Source organism: Myiozetetes cayanensis, unplaced genomic scaffold, assembly GCF_022539395.1.
Source record: "Myiozetetes cayanensis isolate MyiCay16 unplaced genomic scaffold, myiCay2020 scf1, whole genome shotgun sequence".
Classification (NCBI taxonomy): Eukaryota; Metazoa; Chordata; class Aves; order Passeriformes; family Tyrannidae; genus Myiozetetes; species Myiozetetes cayanensis.
The window spans coordinates 104,518,245-104,545,640 of NW_026086604.1; the positions used below are offsets into that span (position 1 = coordinate 104,518,245).

Sequence of the window (27,396 nt, forward strand, 5' to 3'; positions counted from 1 at the left end):
ACAGCCAAGTCACCTCCTGGCAGTTAAAATTTTGGGAATTTGGGCGCGGGAAAGAGAAGGGCTCTTCCGGGGTGGACTTGGTGTAACCGCGACGACGCTTACAGAGCTGAACGGCCCTGGAACGGGAGAAGCAACCAAGAGAAACACCCGAGGCAGGAGGCCACAGCAGCCTGCAGAGCGCGGCAGTCCCGCCTGCTCAGCTACCGGCGGGAAAACCGCGACCGTCCCTCTGGGAAGAGAGGGAGGGGGAGAGCGGGAAGAGCTCCGCTCCCGCCTCCTCGTTCTCCTGCTCCTCCTCCCCGCCGGGCTGAGGGGCGGTGCGTCCGTGAGCGGCGGGGCGGAGCGGAGCGGGGGCCGCCCCCTCCCCCACGTGTCCAGCCGGGCGGAGCGGGCGGCGGCGGAGCAGGGACCGGCCGCCCCCTCGCCCCGGTACTACGAGCCCGCCGGCTGCGGCTCCGCCCCGTGGCCTCCGGGCCCTGCCAGGGGGTGGGGGAAGCTCCTTGCCGAGCACCGCCCTCCTCGGCTCGGCTTCCCTCCCCTTCGGCGCGGCGCCCCGGCCCCGGCGGGGACTATGCGGAGATGGTCGTCCCGAGCCGAGGCAGGAACAAAGAGTCGCCGCCGCTCAAGCCTGGGCAGCAGCAACAGCAGTCGCCAGGCGCCAGCCCCAGCCGCGGCCGCCGGCCGCACTCGCCGGGCAGGCAGCAGCTCTCCGGCGGGGCCCGCGCCATGCGGAGGGGAGGCGGCGGCCGGCGTGGAGCCCGGGGCGACCCCCGGGGACCCTGCCGGGAGGGTCCCGCTGCAGAGGGGGAGCGGGACCTGCTGGGCCGCGGGCCCCTGAGGCTACTGCGCGTCTGCGGAGAGCAGCTCCGAGGTGAGGCTCCTACCCCGAACCCTGCCCCCTGCCCGCTCCCTCTGCCCCCGGCGGGATGGGACGGGCGGGAGCGCGGTGGGCTGGGTGTCGCCTCCCGCCCCTCCTTCCGGGTGTCCCGGCACGGCAGGCGAGCCCCCATGGCACGCGGTGGCTGTTCCCGGGGCAGGGAGCGCCGGGACGTCCTTCCTCGGGAAGCAGCGGTCCGGGGGCGGCGGGCAGGAAGCGGGCACCCCGCTGGTCTCCCGGCGGGAGCGAGAGAGGGAGGGAGGGAGGCGGGAGGGCGGTGTCTGGCAGCGCCCGGGGCAGCGGCCGGCCGCGCTCCCGCCCGGCCCGGGCCCGTCCTCCAGCCCCTCACGCGGGGAGGGTGCGAAGAGAGAAAAGCTGACAAGACCCACACGAGGGGATCGGCGAGATCCTGGGGCAAGGGGAAGGAAGAGAGTTGTTTTGGTTTTTTTTACCGCTTCAGCATCCTTTGGTGGAGAAGTGGGGAAACGTGCTGTTTGTGTAACTAACTCTTGTTAAAACAGTCCCTCTGGTGGTGTTGACTAGCGCAGCTCACAGTGCTGGCATGACCGGCTTGTTTCTTGATAACGCTCTGCTGAAAGCGTGGAGGGTTGTGTGTTCTTTAAAAGTCCTGACTTTCTGTTTGAACACATTTGTCAGTAACGTACCTGCGTAGAAATCCTCTTTCGACAAGTTATTCTGTAGGTATTCTTTCAGAAATTAAAAAAAATGGTGATTTGTATAGTCACCTGAGTAGTCTATCTGTGCCGTTTAAAGCATTTATGTGCAATTAGGAACTCTCTGTATGAAATTTCAGCATTTTTGATGTCTAGTCAAGATTTTTACATAAAACTGATGTTGCAAAGTTCAGAGTTCCTTTTAAAGGGGCTGTTCTTAAGGTACTTGTGTTCTTTTGGCAGTATTTGTTGTCGACAAAAAGGCCTTCATCATAAAAGCTGATAGCAAGATATGGCTCACATTTCTTCTGGGTAAGTAGAAGGAATACATCGGGGGAAAATGCTCTTCTTTTTACCTTCCTTTCTCTGGAATTGTGAACTGTCAAAATGTATTTGGACATACAGCTTGGAATAACACAAAAACATAGCTTATGCTGAAAATGAACAGGAAATAACTTACTGCCTGGTAACTTTTGTAAAGCTGTTACTGTAGCAGTTGATGTGGTATCACAGGATTTGTAGGAAAAAAAATTCCAGATATTTATGGATCTCTCCTATTCAGGCAATAATTTCTAGGGGGGTGAGAAAAAGCAACAATTCCTATTGAGTAATTTATTCAAAAGAGCTTCCTTGAGAAGAATTATGTGTGGAAGAACATACAATTGTAGAGGCATTTAAATTCAGATGTTATTTGGGAATATTTTTGAGTAAATAATGAAATGCCTAATGGAGAAAGTCTTGAAAAAAGCACCTAAAGTGTTTGTGAAATTAAATAAGAAATGCATTCCCAGGGTCAACAAATGTTAAGTAATAGCATATTTGTAAGATGCACAGTTATGTATGCCCTTAAAGCTATTATTGTAGTGAAAGACTGTTACAGTATTCCAAAGATGCTGGTATTATTAATCACCCCACCAGTAGTCCTGGTTGCCAAAGGGAGTTTCTTCAGTTTGATGAATTACACTGCAAAGGAATAGCAGGGAAACAACCCTTAGATTACAAGCTAATTGATGAATAAAGTGCTCCTGAATTGCTTTACTTACATCTGCTTAGTCAGCATTTCCTAGACTCATAGTTACTTAAATGACATAGAAACATTAAACTGATGGTCAAAATTGAAAAATTATTTTCTTTGATTGAAATTTGAGAACAGATTAGGGAGAGAGCTTTATAATAACTGGAATTTGTCTGTGAAACCTGGATAACCAATTAAATATGTCAGGGAGATATTTACATTTTTAATAGCAGTAAGACCTTAACAGCACATATGTTATGTTATCACATAACATTACATGATAACATACAGCATTTGCAGTAGCAAAGAATGTATATATACTAAATATGAAATAGTGGGGTTTGATTAGTTTTACTGGTATTTGAATGTTTGTTGTCATTTTGCTTAAGCTATAAGGCCCATGTTTTAAAAACAGGCTCCCACAGCTGGAGCTAGTTTTGTTATAGAGCATGAAATTTTTTCTCATGCAAATTACCTCCAATTCATGTGCAGCAATAAAATTGTCAAAAATTTCAAGGACAGTCTTATACTACACTTTGCCCTCTTATGTTGTGTTTTTCTTTAAATGACTATTGACTTGAGGCCTTATTCTTGAAGATGTCTTTTTTATATTGAACAGAATCTCAAAATGTAACAACTTGACTAAGCTGCAGAAGTAGTCCATGCTTGCAGGTTCCTCATTGTTTCCAGTTTTGCTTTACTCCTACCTCGTCACTTTGTGGGTATTTGCCAAGTAGTAGTTTCTTGTACACTTCACATCCTACTGGATTACAGTATCTCAGTATTTATTGTTCTCTTGGTAAATAAAGCCGAAGAATGGCTTTATTCTTCAGTATTTAATTTCCAAAATTAGAATCCTTTTTAGATGCCATTCATCTTGCTTTTCTTAGAACAGCACACAGGCAAAAATAGGAAATCTATCAGATTTTGCATAATAGCACTAGTCTGCAAAAATCTTATCATATGCTTTGCTTTTAGGGATTCTTAGGTTGGGTGAGAAAATGGCACCTGCAAGTTCTAGTACATAGTAGCTGTGTAAGTGTTTGTAGCATTAGGACTGTAGTATTCCCTTCCGGTCCTCTACTTCATTCCCTCCCCAATAAGGACATCAATGGGATCAAAGAATGGTAATTTAAGAGAGGTGATTTGAATGTTTTCCATCAGAAACTAGATTAATGCAATGTGTTGAAAAATGCCGATTTGTACTCACAGTGGAAGTCTATGAATTAAGCCCATTGTCTCTTGAAATGTGAGTAATTACATTAATTGCTGTGCGATTATAAAAGGTCTTAATTTTGTACTTATAGTAGAGCAATATTGTGAATTTTTGTAAAAATGTATATGAAATTCTCCAAAATAATTGTGAATGTATCTGCTGTTACTGCATTGACTTTAAATGAAACATAGTGAAGAATAAGATTGAGAGATATTGTTTTCTCGATGAAATAAGTGGTATGTTTGAAAGTGAAATGTAATTTCCATATTAATAGATAATTTATTTGCATCAATAAAATACTGCACATTTGGCTTATTTGGCACTACATTTGAGATAATGAACAGTACTGGTAGCTAATATGCATTTGACTTTATTGTATATTCTTAACAAGTAATCTGTCTTAAAATTGATTTTTTTTTTTATATAGTTGAGGTGTGTATATGTGAATCTATTTCAGCATCTAATCTTACTGAGAATCTTAGGAATGGTGCTGAGAAATTAAATAATGCCCTTTGCCAATGTGCAATTATTAGTCAGTAAGTAATAACTAAGAAAGATACAAACTGCTCTGTTTCGTTCCATAGAATTACTGCAAAACGTGTTTTTCTTATGGAATATGGTTTGCTGCATTGCTGACATAGCTAATGTGCTTACCTGGAATTCCATGTCAGATCAATATCTGCTTTTCTGAAAAAGAAATTTGCAGCTTTCCATGAGAACTAATGTAAATGTCCCTGGTATAAAAAAAGCCTGCAGCTCCTGAACCTTTCAGAAGACATTAAGTTCTGCTTACACTGAGCAATTCTTTGATGATTTTTTTTTTTCTAGAAAGTATATGTAATAATGTGAAGTTTTAAGTAAAACTTTGAGGTCTTCATTTTCTAACTGGAATCCAGCCTGGCCTTTGGAAAAACTGCTTCAGTGACAGAAGTGGAGCTTTGTAACTCTTAGTGAAGTTTCAGTGTGGTATTGTACAACCTCAACTACTATGTGAAGTGTTTAGCTTGAGCTAAGTGTTAAATTGTGCAGGCAGGTAGTTTAGAAATTTTTTCCCTCTTAGGTAATTTTTTTCTTAAATTATTTTTATTTTCTGTCTTGCCCAGGTTCACCTTGCACATCTTCATATAGAAAACTTTAAAATTAAAATTAGATCATAATGCAGCGAACTATGTTTATGAGCCTTGTGGTGACAGTGATAACAAGTGCTACCATCACCAGCACTTCCAGGCTCTGTGCTGGTCTGGCATATATACTAGGAATATCTTGTCTGGGTATATGAACTAGGACATGAAGTATACATTAAGTCCACTCCCATTTCACGTAAATTTAGTGCTTTTGCAAAGGTGTTTTTCTTTCTCTTGTTCCTGCTGCCTTCCAGAAGCAGACAACCATACTCTCGTAAAATTCAGTCTGAACACATGTGCATTCATGAACTCTCCAGCTGTCTTCTGCATTGATATGCAGGCATTGCTTATGTTTTACTGATGCGTAAGCAATTTGATCCATTCCATGTCACCATAGAGGCAAGGGCTGTGCCTGGGAATGGGGGCAGTTTTGTGCTGGTCAGCACCCTGGAGAGAGACACGGTGCTCAGCACCTTTCTGGCCCCAGCTGGGTATAAGCAGGGCAGGTGATTATCTTCTCCACATTCCCTCTGCTCCACGTAGCCTATGTGAATAAGAGGGCTCTTCATTAACCGTAAAGACTTTCATGGATTGTAGACAACTAGTCTACCAGACCTTTCTATTGCAGAAAGCCACTGTGTGCCTAGAGGGCAACCAAGACACCTTCAGTCTAGGAGGAGCACTGTGATCCCCATATATGCCTGCCCATTATCCCTCACTTATGCTGACTTTGTTTCCATGCTGAGCTCTCTATATGTTGTCAGTGCTGCCCAAGGAAAATGGGGTGGTATCTGCTCTCTGTGGATCTTGTCGTGGTCAAGAGGTCAGAGACCTAGACTGTCTGCTAAACCCACTGCTTTATCATCATTTGTCTTTTCCCTTTGTCCCTCAGATTACCTCCCTTGTTCTGTACTTATGAGGCAGCAGTGTAGATGGTCTTGGAATGGACAAAGGGAACCTTACTGCATGCAGAGTCAATCTTTTTTAGTAAATATAGTTGCAGTTAGATCTGTGTTAGTTGTCACGGTCCATTTGGATTTCTGATATTTACAGCATAATGTAGTCTGTAAATTAAAATTTATTTCATGAACTCAAGGGGAAAGAAAACAAACATGACAAACAAGGGCTCAGTCCACTTTGTAGAGACTAGTCTAACATAGGAATTCACTAACTCATCACTTAAGGCAAGAGGGATCAAACTCACAGGTTCTCTAATTCACAACTCAGCTTGAAGATTCTAACTTGTGCACCTCTGAGCAAAATAATTACCTAGATGATGGTGAGAGTGTTCATCCTTCCTTTCTCATCACGGTGCCAGCATCCCTCTCAAAAGTGGGATCACTTCCCTTATCACACTGGGAAGTATGAAAGCCTCACCAGTCCAGCTGCTTCTGTATCTGCTTCAAAAACTTTTTGGCTAAGATGACATAATTTATACCTTCCAGCTTGGAAGTTTGATCTGTAGCATTTCCATGAGTTATCCGTTTCTGAGGACACTCCCAGACAATCAATACGCAAGGATTATGGCTGCAGGAGACAGCAAGCTGCAGGTGATAATGGCTGCATAGTGACCTTTAGCCCTTTCTGGTCACCAGGCCCTGCCTGTTTTTTGCCCTTGCTTTGACCTAGCAGTGCTGCTTGTAGTACACATCAGGCTTGAGTTGTGTGTTGGTGAAAATCTGAGCAGGAGTTGAGTGAACAGTCACAGGAGGTGTCATAAAAATGCTAAAAATATTTATACTTGTTACAGAAATTGCTTGCAATCTGTTCTTGATAGCTGTAATATGTACATTAGATGCTGGTGGTCCAACTTGAGTGATGCTGGACATAGGTGGAAACATTGCCTATTGCTGATTACCACAGCATAATTTCAGATTTTTAGAGACCTGACCATGAAAATTAATTCAGATGTTCTTGTTCCTCTGTTCCTCTGGAGTCTTGAGTACCTTCTGTGCATCTCTGAAATAGTACTGTAATTACAACAATGAACATGATTTCATGTTCAGTTATTTATTTGAATAACTTCACACCTTTTGTTTCCTTTACAGCTGTTGTAGCAGGAGTCCTACATTGGTAAGGCTCAATTTATTGCTTGAGAGTAATATGGTATTTTAAAATAATAAAAAATTATTTTTAGACAAGATATTGGGTTAATTTATATTTAGACCTTTCCTCTCAAAACTAAATTGTCTGTGAGCTGAGTAGTTCTTTTCTTGTGAACCTGATGTGACAGGTTTCTTAAGCCTTTTCAGAGAAGAGTGAGTCTGCTTTTCAGGTAGAAAATTGTTGCTTAATCATTAAATGTCTACCCTTAAGTTAAAATACATGATAGTATTATATAGCATTACAGTATTATATTGCATTATATCTAATGCCATAATAGAATTTAATAAATACTCTATGGGTTCATATTTTTTCAATTTAAAATTATCTGAATAGAGGGGAATATTGGTATAATATATGAGTAAATTAAAATAGCAGTTAGTAAGTAAAATTTGTGTCTTCATTGAATGTTCCTTGGTATCTATGACTTAATACATTCTAAACCTCTTTATTCAGTTTTAATTATTATTATTTTTTAACAGGTGTCACATAACAGCTCTATTTGAAAATGACCGTCATTTTTCTCACCTGTCAACACTAGAAAGAGAAATGGCTTTTCGCACGGAAATGGTTAGATTATGTTTCAGTGGCTGGAAAACTTCTGTCTGTAATCTGATCATGGGCTTTCCAAAGTTTTTAATATATTCTGGATAAGTGAATATATTGATCTCTTACAGCTAACATGCATTACACTTTTACATGCAGAGTATTTGTGTGTCTTGTAGTTCATCACTATGAGTGTATAGCTTCACAGTTCACTTTAAGTACAATTTAAAAGTATGATTCTAAAGGATTTAAAATACAAAAGTGTGCAAGTACCTTATACCTTGCTTTCAGTTTTAGTCTTGTTGTTCAGCCTTTTTTCTAAATAATTTATTTATTTAATAAATATTGGCATATGTATGCACCTTTTGTCTGCTTTTATTTTGAGAAATGTGAAGTGCTATGCTAGTGCATAGATACAGCTGAAATGAAAGATTCCAGATATGCTATGAAACAAGGTGAAAGGAAACTCACATTGTTTGTTTCAGTGGCAGTAATAGAAGAGATTTGAAAAACTGGGTAGTCCTCTGGAATAAGTTTGTCTTGTGTGTTACATTACAGAGTTTGTTTAAAAATGAAACTTGTATATGGCAGTTCATGAAGCAGAAGTGACCTCTTTCTTTGTAACTAATAATTCTTCTCTCCTGCAGGGTCTTTATTATTCCTACTTCAAGATCATTATTGAGGCACCATCGTTTTGGAATGGAGTATGGGCAATTATGAATGACAGACTAACTGAATATCCTTTAGTGATTAACACCTTACAAAGGTTCAATCTTTACCCAGAGGTGAGCTGTGTTTTAAAAATAATACCTTCTGTGAATCTTTGGTTTCTTTAGCTTTGGCTACAAATTTTTAAGAGATGTTACTCTGGAAAAGGTAATTGTCAAGATAAGGTGGCTAATGAAGTGTTGCTTAAATACGGAATTTTAGTTCCAGATTTCAAATGATAAAGCTACTTCATACATTGTGATCAGTTTTCAGACTTCAAGTATGTTCAGTCAAATGCAAATGCTTTCTAGATCCTAGTATTTTGTGCAGTCCTAAAGTTGCAGTCCAGTTCTATAGTTGTCTTCTTTTGCTCTCTTCACTGAGAGCAAGTAGGTTGCTGACATTATGTACTTCAGGAAATATGACATATGAGATATCGGTAGTATGTGACAGTAATGACTGGAGTGATACAGGTAGCAAGAGGTTGTTTTGTGTAGGACACACAAAACTAACAGTTCACCATGGCCATAAAATCTGTGAGTGGTAATAGTTTACTTAGATGTTGCAAAGGAAATTCCTCTGTGGAAGACTGCTGTTGTTTTGTACATACTTGATGTTAGACTTGTTACCTGGTAAAATAACATTCCTACTCTTCTAAAAAGAACGTGTGTTTAAGTACAGAAATGTTGGGAGTCTCTTATGGTTTTGCCAGCTTGTCTCAAACATTTTCCAAAGGGAAAACTGCTTTGTTTAAATGTACATTTCTGTAACTCCATGTATCAGCAACAGCTTATTTTTTGAAGAACCAGCTAATAATGACTAATTATTGAGTACTAGCATTTATACTCATTCTCCTGATCTGTTGGAGCAGAGCTGCTTTCAGGAACTGTATGTGTTAAGAGTTTTTGGCACGTGTGTATTTGTACAAGTTGCATGTAGGGGTTTAGTTTGACTTCTTAATTCCTTGCTCTGGAAGAACTAAATGCTAAATAGATGACTGATTTTGTTGCCATATCACTTGTTTTGGGTTTGCTTGTTTGTTTGTTTTAATTCTAAAGGGATTGCAAATCAGTTGTAGCAATGCCGCATGAGGAACATATGCCTTATTTGAATACTAAAAATTATTTTCTTTAGCTGAGAAAGATTTGTTGAGTTCAGCTATAGTCTGACTTTCGAAAATCAAAGATACTGGTCAAATGAACTCGTTTTGAGAGTCATCAGTATCACCATGAAATATGACTAAGTAAATTAGATGATGAAATCAAAACAAGAGCAATCAGATGTAGTGGCTGACATTCTGTAAGAACATTAGGTTGATTACTGTGCAAAATGTGTAGGCTTGTCTGTTCATTCAGATTTTTCTAGGGTTATACAGGCTCATAGAATTTGGTGATAAGGTATGAATTCATTCATCTTTTCTGTGCCTGTGTGGGCATGCAAAGCAGACAAATAGTCTCCTCTGCTCTTTTCAGTGATTTACTGTTTAATGTCTAACCTTTCTGTAAATAGTGATTTGGGGTTTTTTTAAGTGCATTTCTTGAGTACTCTTGTTTCCACATAACTACACTTATAAAACTGTCAGTAGGTGCAACTTGACATTTGAAATGTGTTGTCCAGATTTATCTAATTTTACTTATGGTTATAATGCGTGGTGGGAAGATGCTTGCGGATTTATTTGTTGGCAGTGAAATGTTTTTGATATGCAGTATCCAGTCATGTTTTCTGAAAGTGTTTCATTTCCTGTATGATATTTTGGGATCTTTCCAGCTCTTTTGACCCATTAGTAGCATTAAGGCTGAATTTTAATAAAATGTTTGTTTGTTTAGTGGATTTCAAAATTCAGTTCATCAAAACCAACCTGGAAATGCCATTGCTAAATAGAATGTCAAACCCATTAAGTAAAACAATGCACTTGTATGTACAGGCAGTACTAGCCATGAAAACTTCGAAAGAAGGAAAAATAAAAGGTAAAATGAGTCTATAGCAATCACTGCATTGTTTATGTAAATTATAAATATAAACAGTAAAAAAAATCCTATGGAAAGCAGCAAGGCAGTCTTTGTACAGTGTTATAGTCCCAGTAAAGTTGATTTTCTAAGTATTTGCTGCATAGTCAGGTTGTTTTAGTAATTGTGGTGGCTTCATTTCTGATGCAAAATGGTAGAGAGATAATGTGTTAATTTCTGTGGTGGAGAGATAATGTGTTAAGTTGGTTCTCTGGCTGTTTGTTATTTATGGGACAGTTGATATTTCAGTGTGTGGCAGTGATAATGAAAATTTGAGTTGAAATGAGGAGTGTTGCAAAGATGCGTGTACATGGCTTTAAAGTGCTCACTCAAAGGCACCTCGTAAAAAAGATTGACTGTTCTACATATTCTTTTACAGCAAAAGGCTGACCTGGTCTGCAGAGATCTCCTGGGTCTGAGAGCCAGTCTTTTGTTTTCCCAAGTTCTGTGTTTTCTGCCTCATCTAATACAGAACAGTAAAAATTCCAGAAACACCATTATGCTCTAATTGACCTAGCAATTTTGTACTGCTTACTGATTTGCTTCCATTTTTATGCCTGTGTTAACTGTTTCATGTAAAGTAGCTTTTGGCAAGAAATGTTTGTTTTGCTTGATACCTTTGCTGCTACCTTTCTAGGAAGTATTCACTTGGAACACCTGCAGCAGATATAAACACTTGTGGCATAAAATCTTTAAGTGGTTAAGATGAGTTGGTTTTGGATTTTTGTTGGTGTTTTTTTGTGTGTGTCATTGGTTCAGCAAGAATGGTTTATGTGCTTGGGTAATGTCAGCTTCAGGGCTGGTGATGCAAATATGCTAGACAGATGTCTCTAAGCTGCCATATGCATTCTGTTGATTATGTACAGAGCACGCTCAGGTGATAAGAAGAAAGATATGGATTTGGTTCCCCAGTCCTGTTGATGCCTGTCTGGAGATGGGGCAGGTGTGCACGGATTCATGTATGCACACATGCACTGTCAGAAGTGCCAGGGCACAGATGTTCAGAAAGCTTCCAGGAATTCAGGATAATGTACTTTTCAAGGCACAGTGTTGAGGCAGGGAGCCTTGATCTAGAAAGATGTATTTTAAATATAAAAGATTTACATTGGGAGTGTGTAAAGGCCACAGATGAAGTGAGCCATGATGATTGGAGCCCTGGTATTAAAACTTAATGAATTTTAGAATCGTAGAACAGTTGTGGTTAGAAGGGATATCTGAAGGTCATGTAGTCTCAATGCTCTGCTCAAACTAGGGTGAAGCAGAACAGGTTGCTCAGGGTCATCTCCTTTTAATTTTTTGTATCTCCACTTCTGGGCAACTTGTTCCAATGTTTACCCACCCTCAAAGTAAGAAGATTTTCTCCTATGTATGAGTGGAATTTCCCTTTTTTCTCTTTGTACTCATTGTCTCTTCTCTTGTCAGTCAAAAAGAGTCTGTCTTAGTCATCTTTATTCAGTGTCCTTCTTGTCTTGGGCAGCCCAGAACTGGACTCAGCACTGAAGATACAGTCTTAGCAGTGCTGAGTAGAGGGGAAGGGTCTACTACTTTCTAACTGGTCAGCTCCCAAATGTACTGGTGCACTGCACTGTTCCTCCCCAGTGCAGGGGATTTCCCTTTCATTAGATTCCTGTTGGCCCAGTTCTCCAGCCTGTTGAGATGCAGCACAAGCATCAACCACTCCTTCCAATGTGTATCATTGTCATGCAAACTTTCTGAGGATGTTCTCTTGTACCATCATCTAGTCTGAAGATGCAGAACAGAATTGGTGCCAGATAAAGAGAAATATTCACAGTTGTCCCTTATCTATCAATTCAGTCATATCAGGAGGCTATAAAGTTGGGCAGGTGTTAGTTACAAATTTACCTCTGTAAATTCATGCTGACAGCTTCAAATCACTTTTTTGTCTTTTTTAAGTTTGGAAGTGTTTTCCAAGAGGATTTACTCCATCACATTCTCAGATATGTTCTCTGTGTTTCTCTATTGCCCTTGTTGAAGACAGAAGTGATATAAAGACTTGTATTAATTGTGTGGGGAAAGACAAGAGAGAATCATCTTTCTTATACACGTTTTCTGTGACACAGAGCTGAGGCAGCTAATACTGCAGTGGTGAAACATATTTTCAGTCTGGGAACCCCTGGGTTATAACTTTCAAAGCAGCTCAACTGGAATGACCACATTACTCATTTATGAACTCTATAAAGTCGGTTATATCCTGACAGAATAGGTTGGTAATGTTATTAACTAATGATTTTGCTATGAGATGAGTTGTCATTTTTCTGTGTGTAAAGTACTGATGTTTTCTGATGTTTTTGATGTGTCAGGTGTTGAGGTTTAATTGGGTTGTTATTATAAGGACATTACAACCTTTGCATGGAAAACGGAAATGCTGTCTTACACTGCATCTGGAAACCCTTTCTAATGCATGCTTAAATTTAACCTATAAAAATTTATCAGAGTAAAACCCCGAAGAATTCTTGCCAGGTAAAATAAAAATTAATTGGTTTTAATGGATTTAATTTGGCTAACTGTCCTCTGTCAACAAGATCTGAGATTTTAATATCTGATAAACAAAAATACTCTAATGAGGAACCTTCCAGACAATAATGAAATTTCTAGGTTGTTAGTTTGTTTGTTTTTTTTTAATATTGCAGTTTGATGCATGAAATTATTTCTGTTGTAAAGCAGGCATAATTTTAGTCTATTAATGAACACTTGGTCTGTGTTGGATAACATTAGGAAACCTGGGTCAAAAATCCCAAGTTTTTTGAGATAAATACCGAATTTAAAAATAATCCCAGATGAGGCCAGTTGTCATGACAGGTTACCTTGGGCGTTGAGCTAATCTCAGAGTTCCTGTTCAGAATCTTCAAATCCTGTTTTCCTCCTAGGTGGTCCTTGCCAGCTGGTATCGCATGTATACTAACCTTATGGATTTCCTTGGTGTCCCAACAAAAACATGTTGGACAGTAAACAGAGGAAAAGGGCTTAGTCCTGTTGAAAGCTGTGAGGGTAAGTTGTGTTTTATTCTGCTTGTTTCCTGGAAGCATATCACTGTGGCTTTATGTGCTTCAGAAATAATAAATATTCCTGTGTCACTGACATGCTTTTTTTTTTGGCTAAACCTGTGTTTTTGTCAGGTTCACAGCATAAGTGAGAAGCATGAAAAAGAGATACTTTTAAGAACACCAGGGGTGAGAATGTGAGCTTTGCTTATAAGATAACTCCTCTTACCTGGGTTGAATTCCTATACTGCACTTCAAAACTTCATAGTTGTAGTCTAAGCTTTCATAATGTTGGACTGTTATAAAGAATAAGACGTCCTAAATGTAATTGGAAGCTGCTATATATATGTATTAAATTTCTGTAACTTCTGAACAATCCCAAATACAGTACAAGTTCCTTCATTTCAGAATTTACCCTATGTATTTCCTCCCCTAATTTCAGAGATTTTTTGAGAAATCATATGTATTGATTCTGCTGGGAACAATCCTCTGGCTATCTATGACCTACTATTCAGCATAAGAATTTCTACCATATACCTTGATTTTGATGCCAAAGCTTGGACACTTCCACTTTTTTGTTTGGGTTTTTTTTTCCCCACATCTGAAATACTGGCTTGTCAAGTCAGAATTATATGATAAAAGTACCTTACCAAGAAGCACTTTCAAGACATTGTACAGTCGGTTAAAGCTGAATGATAGATGGTAGCTTGTGAAGTTGTTTTATTTTATCATTTAAAATGCCTTTGTGTGATGACAGGTTAGTATTTTTCCTTTGCACAGAGGCTGTAACAACTTTCTTCAGAGCTTGAATGGTTCGCTTTCTCTAATTTTGTTAGAAGCAATAAGCAGCAAATACATGTACAACTTTACATTCCTGGTTTTTGTAACAACAAAAGCAAACCAGTGAAAACACCAGCTATTGAGACTACTGTGTTTGGTGAGCATATCATCATCCTACTTTAGAGAATTGTCTTGCTGTATTTTCAGCAATGGTGAATAATCAGTTTTGCATACGAAACTGAAGCTTTGCTACCATTTTCTTTAATGAATAAGGCTTTTCATGCTGTTTTGCTGAAATGATTAGAGTCAGGAGGGTTTAAAAAATAGTGGGAAAGAGAACAACAGCAGAAGCGTGAACACAGAAGTACCTGTTAATGAAAAAATTGAAAGACTTGCAATCCTGGAAAATCTCTTGGCTTATAATGAAACAAAGAAAGCCAGGAGCATTGTGTGTGATGTGTTTAAAGATGGATTTACTCCTGCAAGGGATGGGAAGTGAGAGTCTAGGGAGAACAAACCTGTTCTAAAAAGCTCTATGAAATCAAAATGCAGTCTGTAGAGAATGTTCTTAGTGGTGCTTATGCCTTCTAAACATTGCAGGTTTTTCTCTGCAGTTAATGTGTCCTTCTTGGCTTGTTCTGTTGCTGACTGCCCCAGTGCAGTCTCTATCCCTCCTCTTTCTATGTTTTCAGAGCTGTGATCTTCTCATTGAATCTTCACATTAATGTTGATGACGTTAACTTTTTTTTTTGTTGTCTTTCTGTAGATATATTAAGACAGTGTACTGACTTTGTGGTGGGTTGTAAGCAATATGGCCTTTCTTCTATATTTGATAACATGTGTTAACTGTTTGTTCTTAGGGTTGGGAGACCCCGCTTTCTTTTATGTTGCTGTGATTTTTCTTTTGAACGGATTAATGATGTCACTGTTCTTCATATACGGTACATACCTCAGGTAAGGCAGTTGAAACTGAGCTATTTAGTTGGTACTCGCTCTCCATTTTGAAACGTGGAATTTGAAAATGTGAATGTTAAAATATTTTTATTGGATATGGATTTTTTGGTTTTTACAGCAGGAGTGCTTTTATTACATATATATAGTCACTAAAGATTACTGAAATAGAGAAGCTTTTTGTAATGATGATGCTGGAAAAAAATTGCATAAAATTCCAGTGAAGAGGTATCTCATTGGTACCACCAGGTTGTGGATAAAACAAGATGCTGTACATGTTTTAAACTGCTTTTGACAGGTTTCTGCTTTTAAAATTATCACTCTAGCTCATTTTTGAACAAAGTTTAAATGACGGTGTACTTTTAATCGAGATTGGAGTTTTCCCAATGCTTTGCCTCAAGTCATATTGCATGTCTTTCAATTTTAACTTAACTGAGAAGGCAAAATATTTTTTAAGATAATGCATTCTTTGGGATAGATTGTATACACTTCCCCTTTTCTATAAACTTGTGTTTTCAGTATCTCTCCTTAAATTTCAGGAACTGTAATACACTTTCATACAAAAATAGACTCCACATTCAGCAGAAAAGCAGAAGTGGAAATGCTTTTCTGTTTACTTCATCTCACTGGTTACTTTACCTCATTGGTTTTGCAAAAAATTAAATGGCAGCTATATTTTCTTCTCAGAGATGTCATTGGTTGTCCCCCTCATTTATTCTCTGACTCTACTGTCTCGTCTTTCTTCCTTTTCTCTCTGAAGCATGTGCTGATCATTCAAATAAGAAACAGCACAGAGCAGACACTGACAAAAGAGAGAAGTGTTTGGGAGTAAAGTGTCTATGTTTGTATTCCTTAGCATAGGAAATGAATATCTCATGTTTTGAGGAAGTAGATAGACTTTGAATATTTGTGCAATTCACTTGTAATGTTTCTCTTAAGGGAGGTATATGGAAATCCACATTTTGTGTATGAATGTCATTGAAAAATCAGTAAGCTCTTAATTTCTTACTACTTTCTTTAGATAGCATAGGCCTTAAATTTTGTTTCTGGTTTAGGGTGGGTTTTTTTTGCAAATTATTGCTTTATTTTCAAGATTAACATTTTTAATGTTAAGCACGTTCTTTTTGTCATTTTGCATTATAATGTTTAGAATTTATGGAATGTAAGGTCGAGTTTTATGTGCGAGAATGCACAACTCCTGAAGGTTATTTTACCACTCAGGTGGAATCTTAAATCCTCAAATTTTGTACCTAGAATGTACTGATTCTGTTTGACTTGTATATTAGTGGTGGGTGAAGGATCTAAGAGGATATGAAGGGGTTTTTTTTCTTGTTTGTTTGGGGTTTTTGTTATTGTGGGGTTTTTCAATAATCGTAACAACTGGCTGATGCTTTTGTTTAGTAGCAGAAATGGTATATTCTGTCATTCACAGTAGTAGTGAAAATGTTGCTTTATGTCACAGAACATGAAATTATCTATTGCTGTTTTGAGATGAGTTAAATCTAAGCGGTATCTTTGGGTTTAGGGTTGACTTCATGGTGCTATTTATTCAATGGGTGAATTTGATTGATATGGAAATGTAAAAAATCCTTAAGTCAAGGGCGTTAAAGATTCCTCGTGTTAACATCACAGTATTTCACATAAGAATTAAGTTGTATCTTGCACTGACCATATAGTGAGTGTTTTTTGAACATGCTTGATTTGATTACCCTAATTAATCTTAGATTCATACCAAAATTCCCTGTTGGGTGATTGAGCTTGCAAACTCTGAAATTTACTGCTCAGCATTTTAGGGAAGAAATACTGCATTTGTATTGCCTGGTGTTTAAAAGCACCCAGATGTAATGATCTAAGCCAAAGTTTGTGAGGAGTGGAATGACTGTTTCACAAGTTGTTAACATTAAAATTGGTGTTCTGCAGAAAGGAGTTCATGTATAAAGACTGGTTTGCTCTGAAATAAATGTTATCTAACTAGTATTTTAATACTGAATGTAATTTGTTGATTGCCTTCCCTTGATGCTTCAAAGCATTCCTCCCTTCTCCCCCCGCAATAAACTTTACCTGTACACAAGTCCTGCTTCATGTTTTTTAAGCAATGTTGACTATTATAAGACCTTGTTGAACCTATTTTTCTTATTCTTTTCACAGTGGGAGCCGTCTAGGAGGCCTTGTTACTGTGGCGTGTTTCTTTTTCAATCATGGAGAGGTAGGTCTCCCTCCCCAACCCCCTTTTTTTTAATTATTATGGAAATTAAACCTAATTCTAATTTCATTAAATGTAATGATGTTGCTGATGTATTAGAGAATGAATTTAAATAACTTTAATTTAATTTAAATACACAAATAAGACATGGAAAACAAAATAGGCTATGACTAGAAAATGTGTAACACAGTTCAGTGTGTCACCTTGGTGCTTAAAATAAAAAATCAGAAAGGAAATATATTATAAAGTGGTCCTGAGATTTAAATCTTAGTAGCACAAATTTCAAAACGTCAAAATACTCTATTTTTGTGCCCATTTTAGACATCACCAGGCTTCATGTACCATATGAGCAACCTTCAGAAATGGTGAAAATTTTCCCTAAATTGATATATATTTTGCTGGAAATTCATGAATACAAAAAAAAAAGCATGGAGAAACCTCTGTGGTACTGAAGGTTTGGTTTGGGTTAGTTTTTAGTGTTCATTTTATGTGTGGAAATGTATAGAAATACAAATAATATATAGAAAATATATATAAATATTTAGTTTACTTAAAGTGCAGATGGAAAATAACTACCTTATAATCTAGTTAAGTGTTGAATTTATGTCTTGGTTTTTATTAAACTGAGCTGAACGTGATAGAGAACACTGAGTAGTAAGAGTACGTAGTTGCACATAACAGAATTAAAGATGCTTCTATTCATAGTGAGCTTTGACAGTTTATTATAAAGAAAACCTGTGGGATGAAATAGCTATCTTTAAGTTTCATTTACAATGCTTTTGTCTCAATATCCCACATGAAGAATTTTCACTCATCAATGTTTACTGCCTGGTTGAAACCAGGTAAACATTGGAGTTGCTAAACTGTTTTTGGTGCTATAAAGGCATAAATACATTAGTGTGGATTTCTATTCTTCTTAAAGACCTTCTGAAGTGAAATAAGTGGGGAATACTCATAGAGTAAGCACTCTTTTGCCAAATCTGTGAAGGTGGTAAGTGTAACTTCAGAAAGAAATGAGCTGAAAACTTCAAAGATAGTGGTAGCAATAATGAAAAGAAATGCTAATTTCAGTATGGCGCAAGCAGTTCCCCTCTCCATAGTAGACTGTAGGAGAGCTGCTTTCTCTTTATGGATGATTTGACTTGGGGGAAAAGCACAGATAATGGATGTATTTTGGAGAAGGGCATGAAATCAGATCTCCATAACTTTACACAGATGTAGTCTGGGCTTAGGTAGAGTTTAAGTAGGATGACCCCGATTCAGGCTCAGTTGTATGGATTTCTGGAAAACAATAGGAGTGACTCGCAGAGGGTGCAGTGTTGGATCTCAGCTGGCCCTTTATGCTTGTACTGTAGCTGATGAAGTAACTCAGGAGTTGTTGGATATAGTTGTGTATATAATTATGGTAGTGTATGTAGTTACATGTACTGTGGGTGGTCTCGCTTCACTGTGTGAATCACATGCTGTGGATGTGCGTCTGTGCACACGTGTGTTTATAAAATATAGGTAACTCTTCCATATGCCTCTGAGTATGAGCAAATCATCTTGCATGTGGTTCAACAGTATGTACAGTCGAGCTGGACCAGTTGCTAAAAATTGGCTTTCCTCTTTGGGAAGGATAGGACTGAGCTGCATGAGTAAGCCTGATCTGCAAGTCTTGGTATCTCAACTCTAATGCTATGTAAAAGTAGGTATGTAAAAATGCCTTCTGGCTTTGAGCTAATGATCCTCAAGCTGTATGTTTTTACTTGTGCTGTCCTTGTGCTACTATGTTTTAGTGATTTCAAGCTTAGTCAAATCTGATACATTTCTACCTGCAGCAGAGTTAGTTTACAGCCTTGATAAATCATCCAGAGATGATTGAGTTTAGTATTACATTTCAAATACAGAAAAACAGCATGGCCCATGTTAGTCAATCCACTTTTAAGATAATGTTTCCTTTTTATGGTTGTATATTATGGTGGGCTCATAATTTCTTTCCTGTTTTATCTCTTCCAGTATGGAAAGATTTGTTAAATCAGATATTGCTGTCATCTTGAAAAATATTCAAAATTACTATACTGTTTTAGAATAATCATGATTATATTTATTGCTTATAAAATAAAGTAAAACCAATCATATCTGTGCAGTCAACTGAGGACAAGACATTAGTATATATATTTATGAAAGCTTTATTTTAATGATAATTGGTGCAGCTTTTGCAAAGAGTGCTTCTAGACAGCAAGAACTGTTATTAATGTGATGGGTTTCTGTACTTTGCTTTTATTTAACACTATTTCTATGCATTTATTTTACACCACTAATTTAATATGTTTCTGAAAGAGCAAAACAATAAGCGAAGAATCATACGATGTTGATTCTAGTGACTTTAGTAAAACAGTATTTGAAAAACAGTTATAAGATGATAGGAAGCAAAGGAGAAGGAACATTCCTGCATCAACGTCCTCCAGGCTTTTCATAGATTTGTTATGGTCCATGTTAAGATGAATTCCATTTTTATTTTGTAGTTGTAAAGAACCTACTTCAAATTTGTAGTGCAAATCTGTTCATAGCCATTTTGAAGCTATTTTTTGTATGTCAGGGTTGTCATTTAAAGTTGTAATTATTTTTTTTTGATGGTCACTGCCACCTGCAAGCACTTTTATAAAGAACTGAATGTAAACGATGGCAGTTATAGCTGAGCCATTTGCCATGAGACCCATTATTTATTTACCATGCATCCCTTTAGGAAATTGTTGAAAAAGCTATTCAATTGACTTCATTGTATTATGCTTTACTGTATTAGTTTTAAAGAGTGAAATATATAAGTTAGTATGAGCTCTGTGTGAGCCTAATTTCATGTGTTCAGTTTTACTGGCCTGTTTTGGAGAACAGCTTCAGATTTTATACTTTATGTGCTGTTGCTAGTAGAAATGTGTTTACAACTTAGAGAACTCTAGCTTAATGAAGAGTGTATTGGTTTATCCTTCAGATCCTCTCCCCCACACACTTTCTTCTTCTAAGTGTGGCAAATCACTAAGTTTGAGAATGATTTTAGTTACCTGAAGGAGTTGATAATTTTAGCAGAAGGCGGGACAAGCAGCTGCTGTCCTGGCTTTTTTTCTTGAATGTTCTCTAACTGCCACATTTAATTTTGGAAAAGCAGTGATCTATTTTAATTAAACAGTGCATCATAGGCCTCAAGTCTGGAAGCTGCTTCCTTTTCCATCCTCTTTTCTTCTTCCTGGCTTGTTTTTTTTTTAACTTTCTGTCTAAAACTCATGTAACTAGGTTTTTGCTTTATTGAAGTATCTGTAGTTATTAATATTGAAATAAAAGTGCATGATTTTATGGAAATGTATCAGTGAATGTTCTCATCCAACCCAGTTCTTTTTTTAGTGCACTCGCGTCATGTGGACTCCACCTCTTCGTGAAAGTTTCTCATACCCATTCCTTGTGCTGCAGATGTTGCTTTTGACCTATATTCTCAGGTACCTTTCAATTTATACTTGGTTCTTTACAGTGCTTTAAAAAAATTGAATGTCACAGGGCATTTATTTAAATGCATTTATTTAAATATTTAAGTGCCTCTGTGTGCTGTAGCAATGTTATCATTAACGTAGAAACTTTCCTGTGGCTGTTACATTGCAGACGCTGCACCAGTAGAACTGCAGTCATATTACTCACTTATTAAAAGGAAAAACTTTGCAACCTGAAGACATGATTAACATAAAAATCAGTGTTACTGTGTTGGCAAATACGTATCTAAAGTAAAAATCAGAATTTTTGGTTGATGTCCCTTCCCATGAGAAACAAGCTGATACTTCATCATTTGGTTTTGTCCTTCTTGGAGAGTGGTATGTTGGTTGCACTTAGAATAAGCCTATGCTTTGCAACAGAGGATGCTATAGGCACCCATAAGCTAGTATGTTCTTGCTGTTTTCTGTGACTAATTAACTAGTCTAATTAACTAGTTCAATGACTTAGAGCAGTCTAATTACATTAATGCAGGGATACTCTTGAGTTCATTAGCCCTGCTTTTCCGTGATTGTTTCTGGTTTGCTACATGATTGTGTTACTGTCTTGCCTCTGTTTTGGAAAATAAGCATGATTGTTTGTACTTAAGGGCTCTTCCACCAACTCCATTGCATCAGATTTGCAATGTATTTATTATTTAGTTGAACTTAGTATTTATAACCACAGATTTTCCTTTATTAGGTCATACTGATTTGTAGTTATTGATGTCTATAGCAAAAATATTACATGCATTTCACTTATTTGTGTTTTTGTGTGAGGAAAAGATACATACTCTCTAGAATTTAGGGAAATTTGAAACATAACATTTTTCTGAATTGAACTTGAAGCTAACACAGGATTAAATATTTTAAATAACGCTTATTTCAGAACACTGAGAATGGGCTGGTTTCAGTTACAGATGAGTTTCACATATTTGTCATTATCTCCTTCCCTGAAACATCGCTCAGGATTGCTAGCAAAAAGTAAATATGGAAGAAGTGTTTGAGTTAAATCAATTCCAAATGCAGACTGTTCTGAGAACAGTCGTGATTCCAGCTGAAATGGAAATGGTTGTGACCTGACTGTAGAGCTGTTACAAGAAGGTGAACCACTTGCCAACAACATACTTTGGCTTGCTATGTAGCTGGAGATTTGTTTGGTAATCAGTGACTCATCAAATAGTTAAGAAACATTAAGCATCAGAACTGCTGTCATGGAAATTCAAGAAAAAAAGGATAATAAATTTACTTGAGCAATATTATATGTAGTTGATCAGTATTGTTAGCTAACTCCCAAGGTAACTGTGTTTTTATTGCATTTCCTATTGTACTGTTCAATTATTTGCAAACACCTGTGTAATTGTACTTACTGATGCCTGTTCTGTCTCTTTTTCCCAAGGATTCCGAATATTAATACAGGAAGCTTGATTGCACTGTGTGTTTCTAATGTCTTTTTCATGCTTCCCTGGCAGTTTGCTCAGTTCGTTCTTCTAACTCAGGTAAGCCCATATTTACCTCCAGAGAACCTCTTTGTCTAATTTGGGCAAATTAACTGCTTTGTGTAGACAGCTATTGAATTCACAACTATACCAGTGCTTTCCTTTTAGCCAGATGTCACTCTTGTTCTCAGCAAAGATTCTCACTGTTTATCATATCAATATTTTTCTAGTCTTAAGTTTGACAGTTGACCACTTACACCACTCAGTGTTCTGTTTCCAGGACAGAAAAATTTACTTTTCCCTTAAAAAGAGCCTCCAGACTGAGATCAGTACATCAGAACAAGAAAAAAAATTGTATTTTGAAGTACAGAAATAAATAAATAAAAGCATTGATCTTGCATCTCTTAAGACTGGTCTTAATTTTTAAATGAAGCAGTGTTTGCATGGCATGTAATATCTGGCATGATTTTGCATGATTTCCTATTTAATTTTGATGAGTCTGTTAGTGGTGCTGTAATCTTACTGTCTGAGATTTTGGACAGTTGAGGCAACTTTAGTTAGTGTTGAAATAAAGCAAATGCTAATGTGAGCAGTAAGATACTGTCATACAGCACACTTACTTAGTGTCTGAGTCAGTGGAAATGTAGCCCGTTGACTGAAATCCATCCACCTCTCCTTACCTTTTTGCTTGTCTGTCCTACTTGAAGCAGATGTTGCTTGATCTGAATTGATAGCTTTGAACTATTAATATTTGCTGTGGTATGTAAGTGTTCTAACTGCAGAAGAGAAAGCCAGTAAATTCTGTAAAATATTGTGAGAAACTCTTCAATATAACCTGTTTAAGATGCTGGGTTTCTGAAATATGAAATTACAGGTTCACTTCATAATTTCATTAATTTCCCATGTGACTTTTAACAAGTTGCCTAATTAATGAATCAACCACTCTTATTTTCCTCAGCAGCAAATTGGTGATGTTTCCATATTTTCCTGAAAAGTTAAAAGTTAAATAATCCTAATGAGTTGTTATTTGGGGTTTTTATACTGATTTGGAGGGATTTTTGTGGGGTTTTTTTTTATTTTGTTCTGAATCTAAGGGTAAAAGTTAATTTGTTAGTGCTGTATGTTGGTGACTTGCATTTTTTATAAAGCTGAATACTTATTTCTTAAACAACTGACTGTATTTGATAATTGTTATTCAGAGCACCACAATAGATTTTTTGATAGAAACAATTATGAAATGACTAAGTACTGACTTAGCAAAAAAATAAGAATAAAAGTTATTGATTGTTTGAATAATCTTTTTTTGCATGAGTGTATATTCTGCTGGAAAGAATACATCAGTACAAATTATTTTAACTTCTCTCTCACTTTTGATTCTAGATAGCTTCATTATTTGCGGTGTGTATTATGGGTTATATTGACTCCAACAAATTACAGAAGATACTAAATGCTCATATGGTAATACTTTTTTAAAAAAATCTTTAATCCCCTCAAACATGTCAAAGCATCTAAAGAGATCATTTGTCTGAAGTGTTTTCCTTAGCTGCACAATGGTTGGAAAAATGCAGTAATGAGGGAGGGTGGGGGCCTGGATTTGAACTAAAATTGGGTTTTGAAAACTAGTGTAGTCTTGACCATGTAAAGATCTTGTGGTTTATCTGTTTGGGGAGTTATCTAGAAAGGCAAACAAGAAAATAAACTACTAGTCTGAAGAGCAAAAATTTTTTTTTTTTTTTTTTAAAACTGGTGAGAAAGTTAAGAAAGAAAGGGTAATTAAAAGATATGTAAGTTTCTGCATAATATCTGATTTTAATTTTTAAAGTTAAGATAACTATCAAGTTTTGCTACCAGGAGTTTTGCTCTTTGAAGTGAGGTTGCAGTTTTAAATGTAAAGGAAGATGTAAACAACTTTTTTTAAAGAAATACGATTGTCTTTAAAAATATTTTGTTACTAAAATTGGGCTACGCTAACTCAATGGCCAAAAAAAGAATATTTACCTCAGGAAAGAAACTGAATTGTATTTCATATGTTTTGAAACATTTTTTAAATACTCTAAATGGTAAACTAAAGGCAGTAATACTTCTGTGCAACTCACTTCTCATATAAACCTTGGACACCAAATACTTCTTTCCAGTCAGATTTACCAGGAAAATTTTGCAAATAAGCATATTTCTTCCAAAGTTTTTTGAGAGAAGCAGGATGAAATACTTAAACTTTTTGGCTTATGTCAATAGCTATATGGGTGCTAGAGTGGCATAAATAGCCTATTTTCAGGTAGATAAATAATCATGTTATATTACAGAGAAAGCTTAATGAGTCTGGGTAAACTGCCAGTCTCTGTTTTGTGGTGTTTTCAATTTTTGCTGCCCCCTCTCTTCTGTGGAAAATGAAAGTCTGAGGAGGGGAGTAGAAAAATAACTGTTATTTTTTCTTTATTCCTGTACATAAAAGACAGGGATTGCTCATTGATTTTGCTCTCTGAGTTAGAAAATGTAATTCAGATTGCTTTCTATCAAAATGAAAGCACAGTAGGAGATCAGGATGGTGGATTAAAGTTTCATTTCAGCCTTGGTTTCAAACTCATATAGTTAGGTGCGTATGTCAAACGGTCAGAGTTCTGCTTCCTTAACTTTGGGGATGATTGTATTTTAAATATATGCTTGTCAATTAGGAAGAAAGAACACGACAAATATTTTGTTCAACATTTTGGTGTTTGTCCAGAATTCTGAAAGGTAACAAACAGGATGGAGAAGTAATACAATAACTTGAAAAAAAAAGAAGAATGTTTCAGAAGTAACTTCAGAAATGTAGCTGTTGTATACATAAAATGAATTAATCCTATGATCAGATATTTTTTTTGTCCTTAAATACTTTTAAGATATAAATTAACACAATAATGTATTTGGCTAATTGTTACCATTAAGGCAAAGAGAAATATTGAGTATCAGGCTTTTACTTGCTGTGAAGTGGGTGCTTTTAAATTTAAAATTGTTGACACAACAGGTAATTCTTACCTTTTCTATATTAAATTTAATTATTTTTGTTTTCTTCTTTCAGGTATCTCTTTTAGTGTGTTTTATTCTGATGTTCGGTAATTCAATGTTACTGACATCATATTATGCTGCATCTTTAGTAGTTATCTCGGTAAGTTGTTTAAGAAAAAAACCTGTATGACGTGCTAAGGCTGTAATGCTGTACTGCTGTATATGTATTGATGTAAAATGTGAAACTGCTGCATTACCAGACAGGTGGGAAATCTTTCACATGAGAAGCAGAATTAGACCATGAAGATAACTAGTGAACGGGTAAATACTAATTTAAAGAAATCATGGTTTTGCACCAAATACCTCTTCATAAGAGAGATTCAATTAAGACTCAGTTCACCTATTTTTATAGCTCTCTTCTTTTTATAAAAATATAAAATTTACCAGGTTTGTATTTTTAACAAGAGTAATTGTAAAATAAGAGCATGAGCAAGGAAGAGTTTCACTTAAATGTTTCTTTATTGATAGTGAATTCACTAATGCAGAACAGCTGACTAAAACATATATAACAGTAGTTTAAGACTATTTGAAACTGCTGAATCATACTGCCATGTTAGTGATATTATTCACCAGAGACCTGTCATCTCGTCATTCATTATCTTAATTTTTCCTTAAATAGGAAAACAATCCACCATCTCTTCCAGTTTCATATAGTTTCTCTGGAGGAGTTTATGTATTTAGGAAATAGGACTGTGTGAACAGATCTGTTTAGCTTGCTACAAATCATCTAAATTTCTGATTATATTTGTCTCTTTTTTGTTTGTTTGTTTATATTTTGTCCATCACCAAAAGAGTGGTAATTTTCCACTTATGCTGACGATAAACTGCCTTGGCCTACGTAATTGCTGTAGTATAGTTTGCTTGTTATAAATGCATTCTAGTTTCTTGTAGCAGCTTTTGTAATTATGTAGTAAGTACAGGCATGTTGAGTTCCTTGCCAATTTTCTGCTTTGAGAAAAGTATTTATTGTTTGCATGTTATTTGGGTGCTTATAGTGGCCTCAGTCTCACATATGGACTGGATTTGTTGAAGCTTTTAATTGCATTGTTCATCAAATTAGCTAAAATGAGTCCTCCTTGTGTCATAAAACAAGGAACATAATGTGAAACAGAAAAATACGAGTAGCTCCTACCACTCTCCATATTCTGATGCCTTACTTGAAAATTGTTTGTATTTACTTATTGCTTCAGATGTTTCTTGTCATTTACAGACACAGACATAATTCGGTTTCCCATTGGCTTCGATTTAAAGATGCTTAGAACTGTATAATACAGAATCTCCTTGTTAAGGAGAGAAGTAGTCTTCCATTAATTGTACATAAACTGCAGTAAGAGTTTTTATGCTGGTGTGTTTTGCTAGTGCAGGGTGAAATTGTAGTGCTACATATTCATTCATATTTCAGGTTGGATTAATAATAGAAGGTTTTTTAATAAGGAGCTGTGTGTTGCAATAGGCTCACTAAACAAAAAAACCTTTATCCAGAGTACTAAAATATCTTATTGTTACTATGTTACCTGAAGATGTGCATTCATTTTTTATTAGAGAATTCTTGTTTGGAGTCCAAAAATCTTGAAAGACCGCAGAAGGGAAGTCTGTGTGTGGGTAAGGAATTTCATGTATTTTGAATTTTAGAGAAAAACTAAGACTTTAGTTTAGTTTAGTGAAATACAGAAATAACTTCTGATTTAGTTTTTAATAATGGAAAATCAAGAAATATAACTGAGCTACTGTCTTTAATAGATTAGCCATGTTCTCAGCAATTAATCCTAAAATCCTAAAGTAAGAAAAAGGGCAGAAACATACCTTTATATCAGAAAACTGAAATAGTCTTTGAATGGCAACACATTAAATTAAAAAGTTAACATGTTTACAAAACCTAAGATTTGTATGGAAATCCCTTTAAAATAAAGGTTAATTTAGAAAAGGCAAATGAAAGCCTAACAGTCCTTGCAGAAATGGAGTTAAGATACTGCTTTAGATGTTCACTAAAATGTGTCCTGTATAATTTGTAAAAGATGTTTTATAACAACAGCAAACATCTTAAAATTACGTAAGAAAGCATATTGGAATAAAACACTGTAGGGTGTGTGGGTGGGGTTTGAGGGCAGTAGAAGTCATGCCCAAACAGGAGACATTTCTAAAACTGTCATGGATAGAATATAACATTGTAGAAAACATGAGAAGTGACTTGCTGCTTAAGACATAACATCAAC

At 36.9% G+C, this 27,396-nt stretch overlaps 1 protein-coding gene across 1 annotated transcript in view; it reads left to right on the forward strand.

Annotated features, from left to right (window-relative positions):
* The first annotated feature begins 564 nt into the window (after nucleotides 1-564).
* The window catches only part of DPY19L1 (dpy-19 like C-mannosyltransferase 1), a 46,140-nt gene continuing 19,308 nt past the window's right edge, over nucleotides 565-27,396 (forward strand). Inside the window, exons 1-13 of the mRNA XM_050317121.1 lie at nucleotides 565-871; nucleotides 1,795-1,863; nucleotides 6,955-6,979; nucleotides 7,492-7,579; nucleotides 8,203-8,340; nucleotides 13,158-13,278; nucleotides 14,912-15,005; nucleotides 17,151-17,208; nucleotides 20,584-20,675; nucleotides 22,099-22,198; nucleotides 23,519-23,596; nucleotides 25,197-25,283; nucleotides 26,726-26,785. Coding sequence (XP_050173078.1) covers nucleotides 580-871; nucleotides 1,795-1,863; nucleotides 6,955-6,979; nucleotides 7,492-7,579; nucleotides 8,203-8,340; nucleotides 13,158-13,278; nucleotides 14,912-15,005; nucleotides 17,151-17,208; nucleotides 20,584-20,675; nucleotides 22,099-22,198; nucleotides 23,519-23,596; nucleotides 25,197-25,283; nucleotides 26,726-26,785 — 1,302 coding nt within the window. The 5' untranslated portion in view covers nucleotides 565-579. The remainder of the gene's footprint in view (nucleotides 872-1,794; nucleotides 1,864-6,954; nucleotides 6,980-7,491; nucleotides 7,580-8,202; nucleotides 8,341-13,157; nucleotides 13,279-14,911; nucleotides 15,006-17,150; nucleotides 17,209-20,583; nucleotides 20,676-22,098; nucleotides 22,199-23,518; nucleotides 23,597-25,196; nucleotides 25,284-26,725; nucleotides 26,786-27,396) is intronic.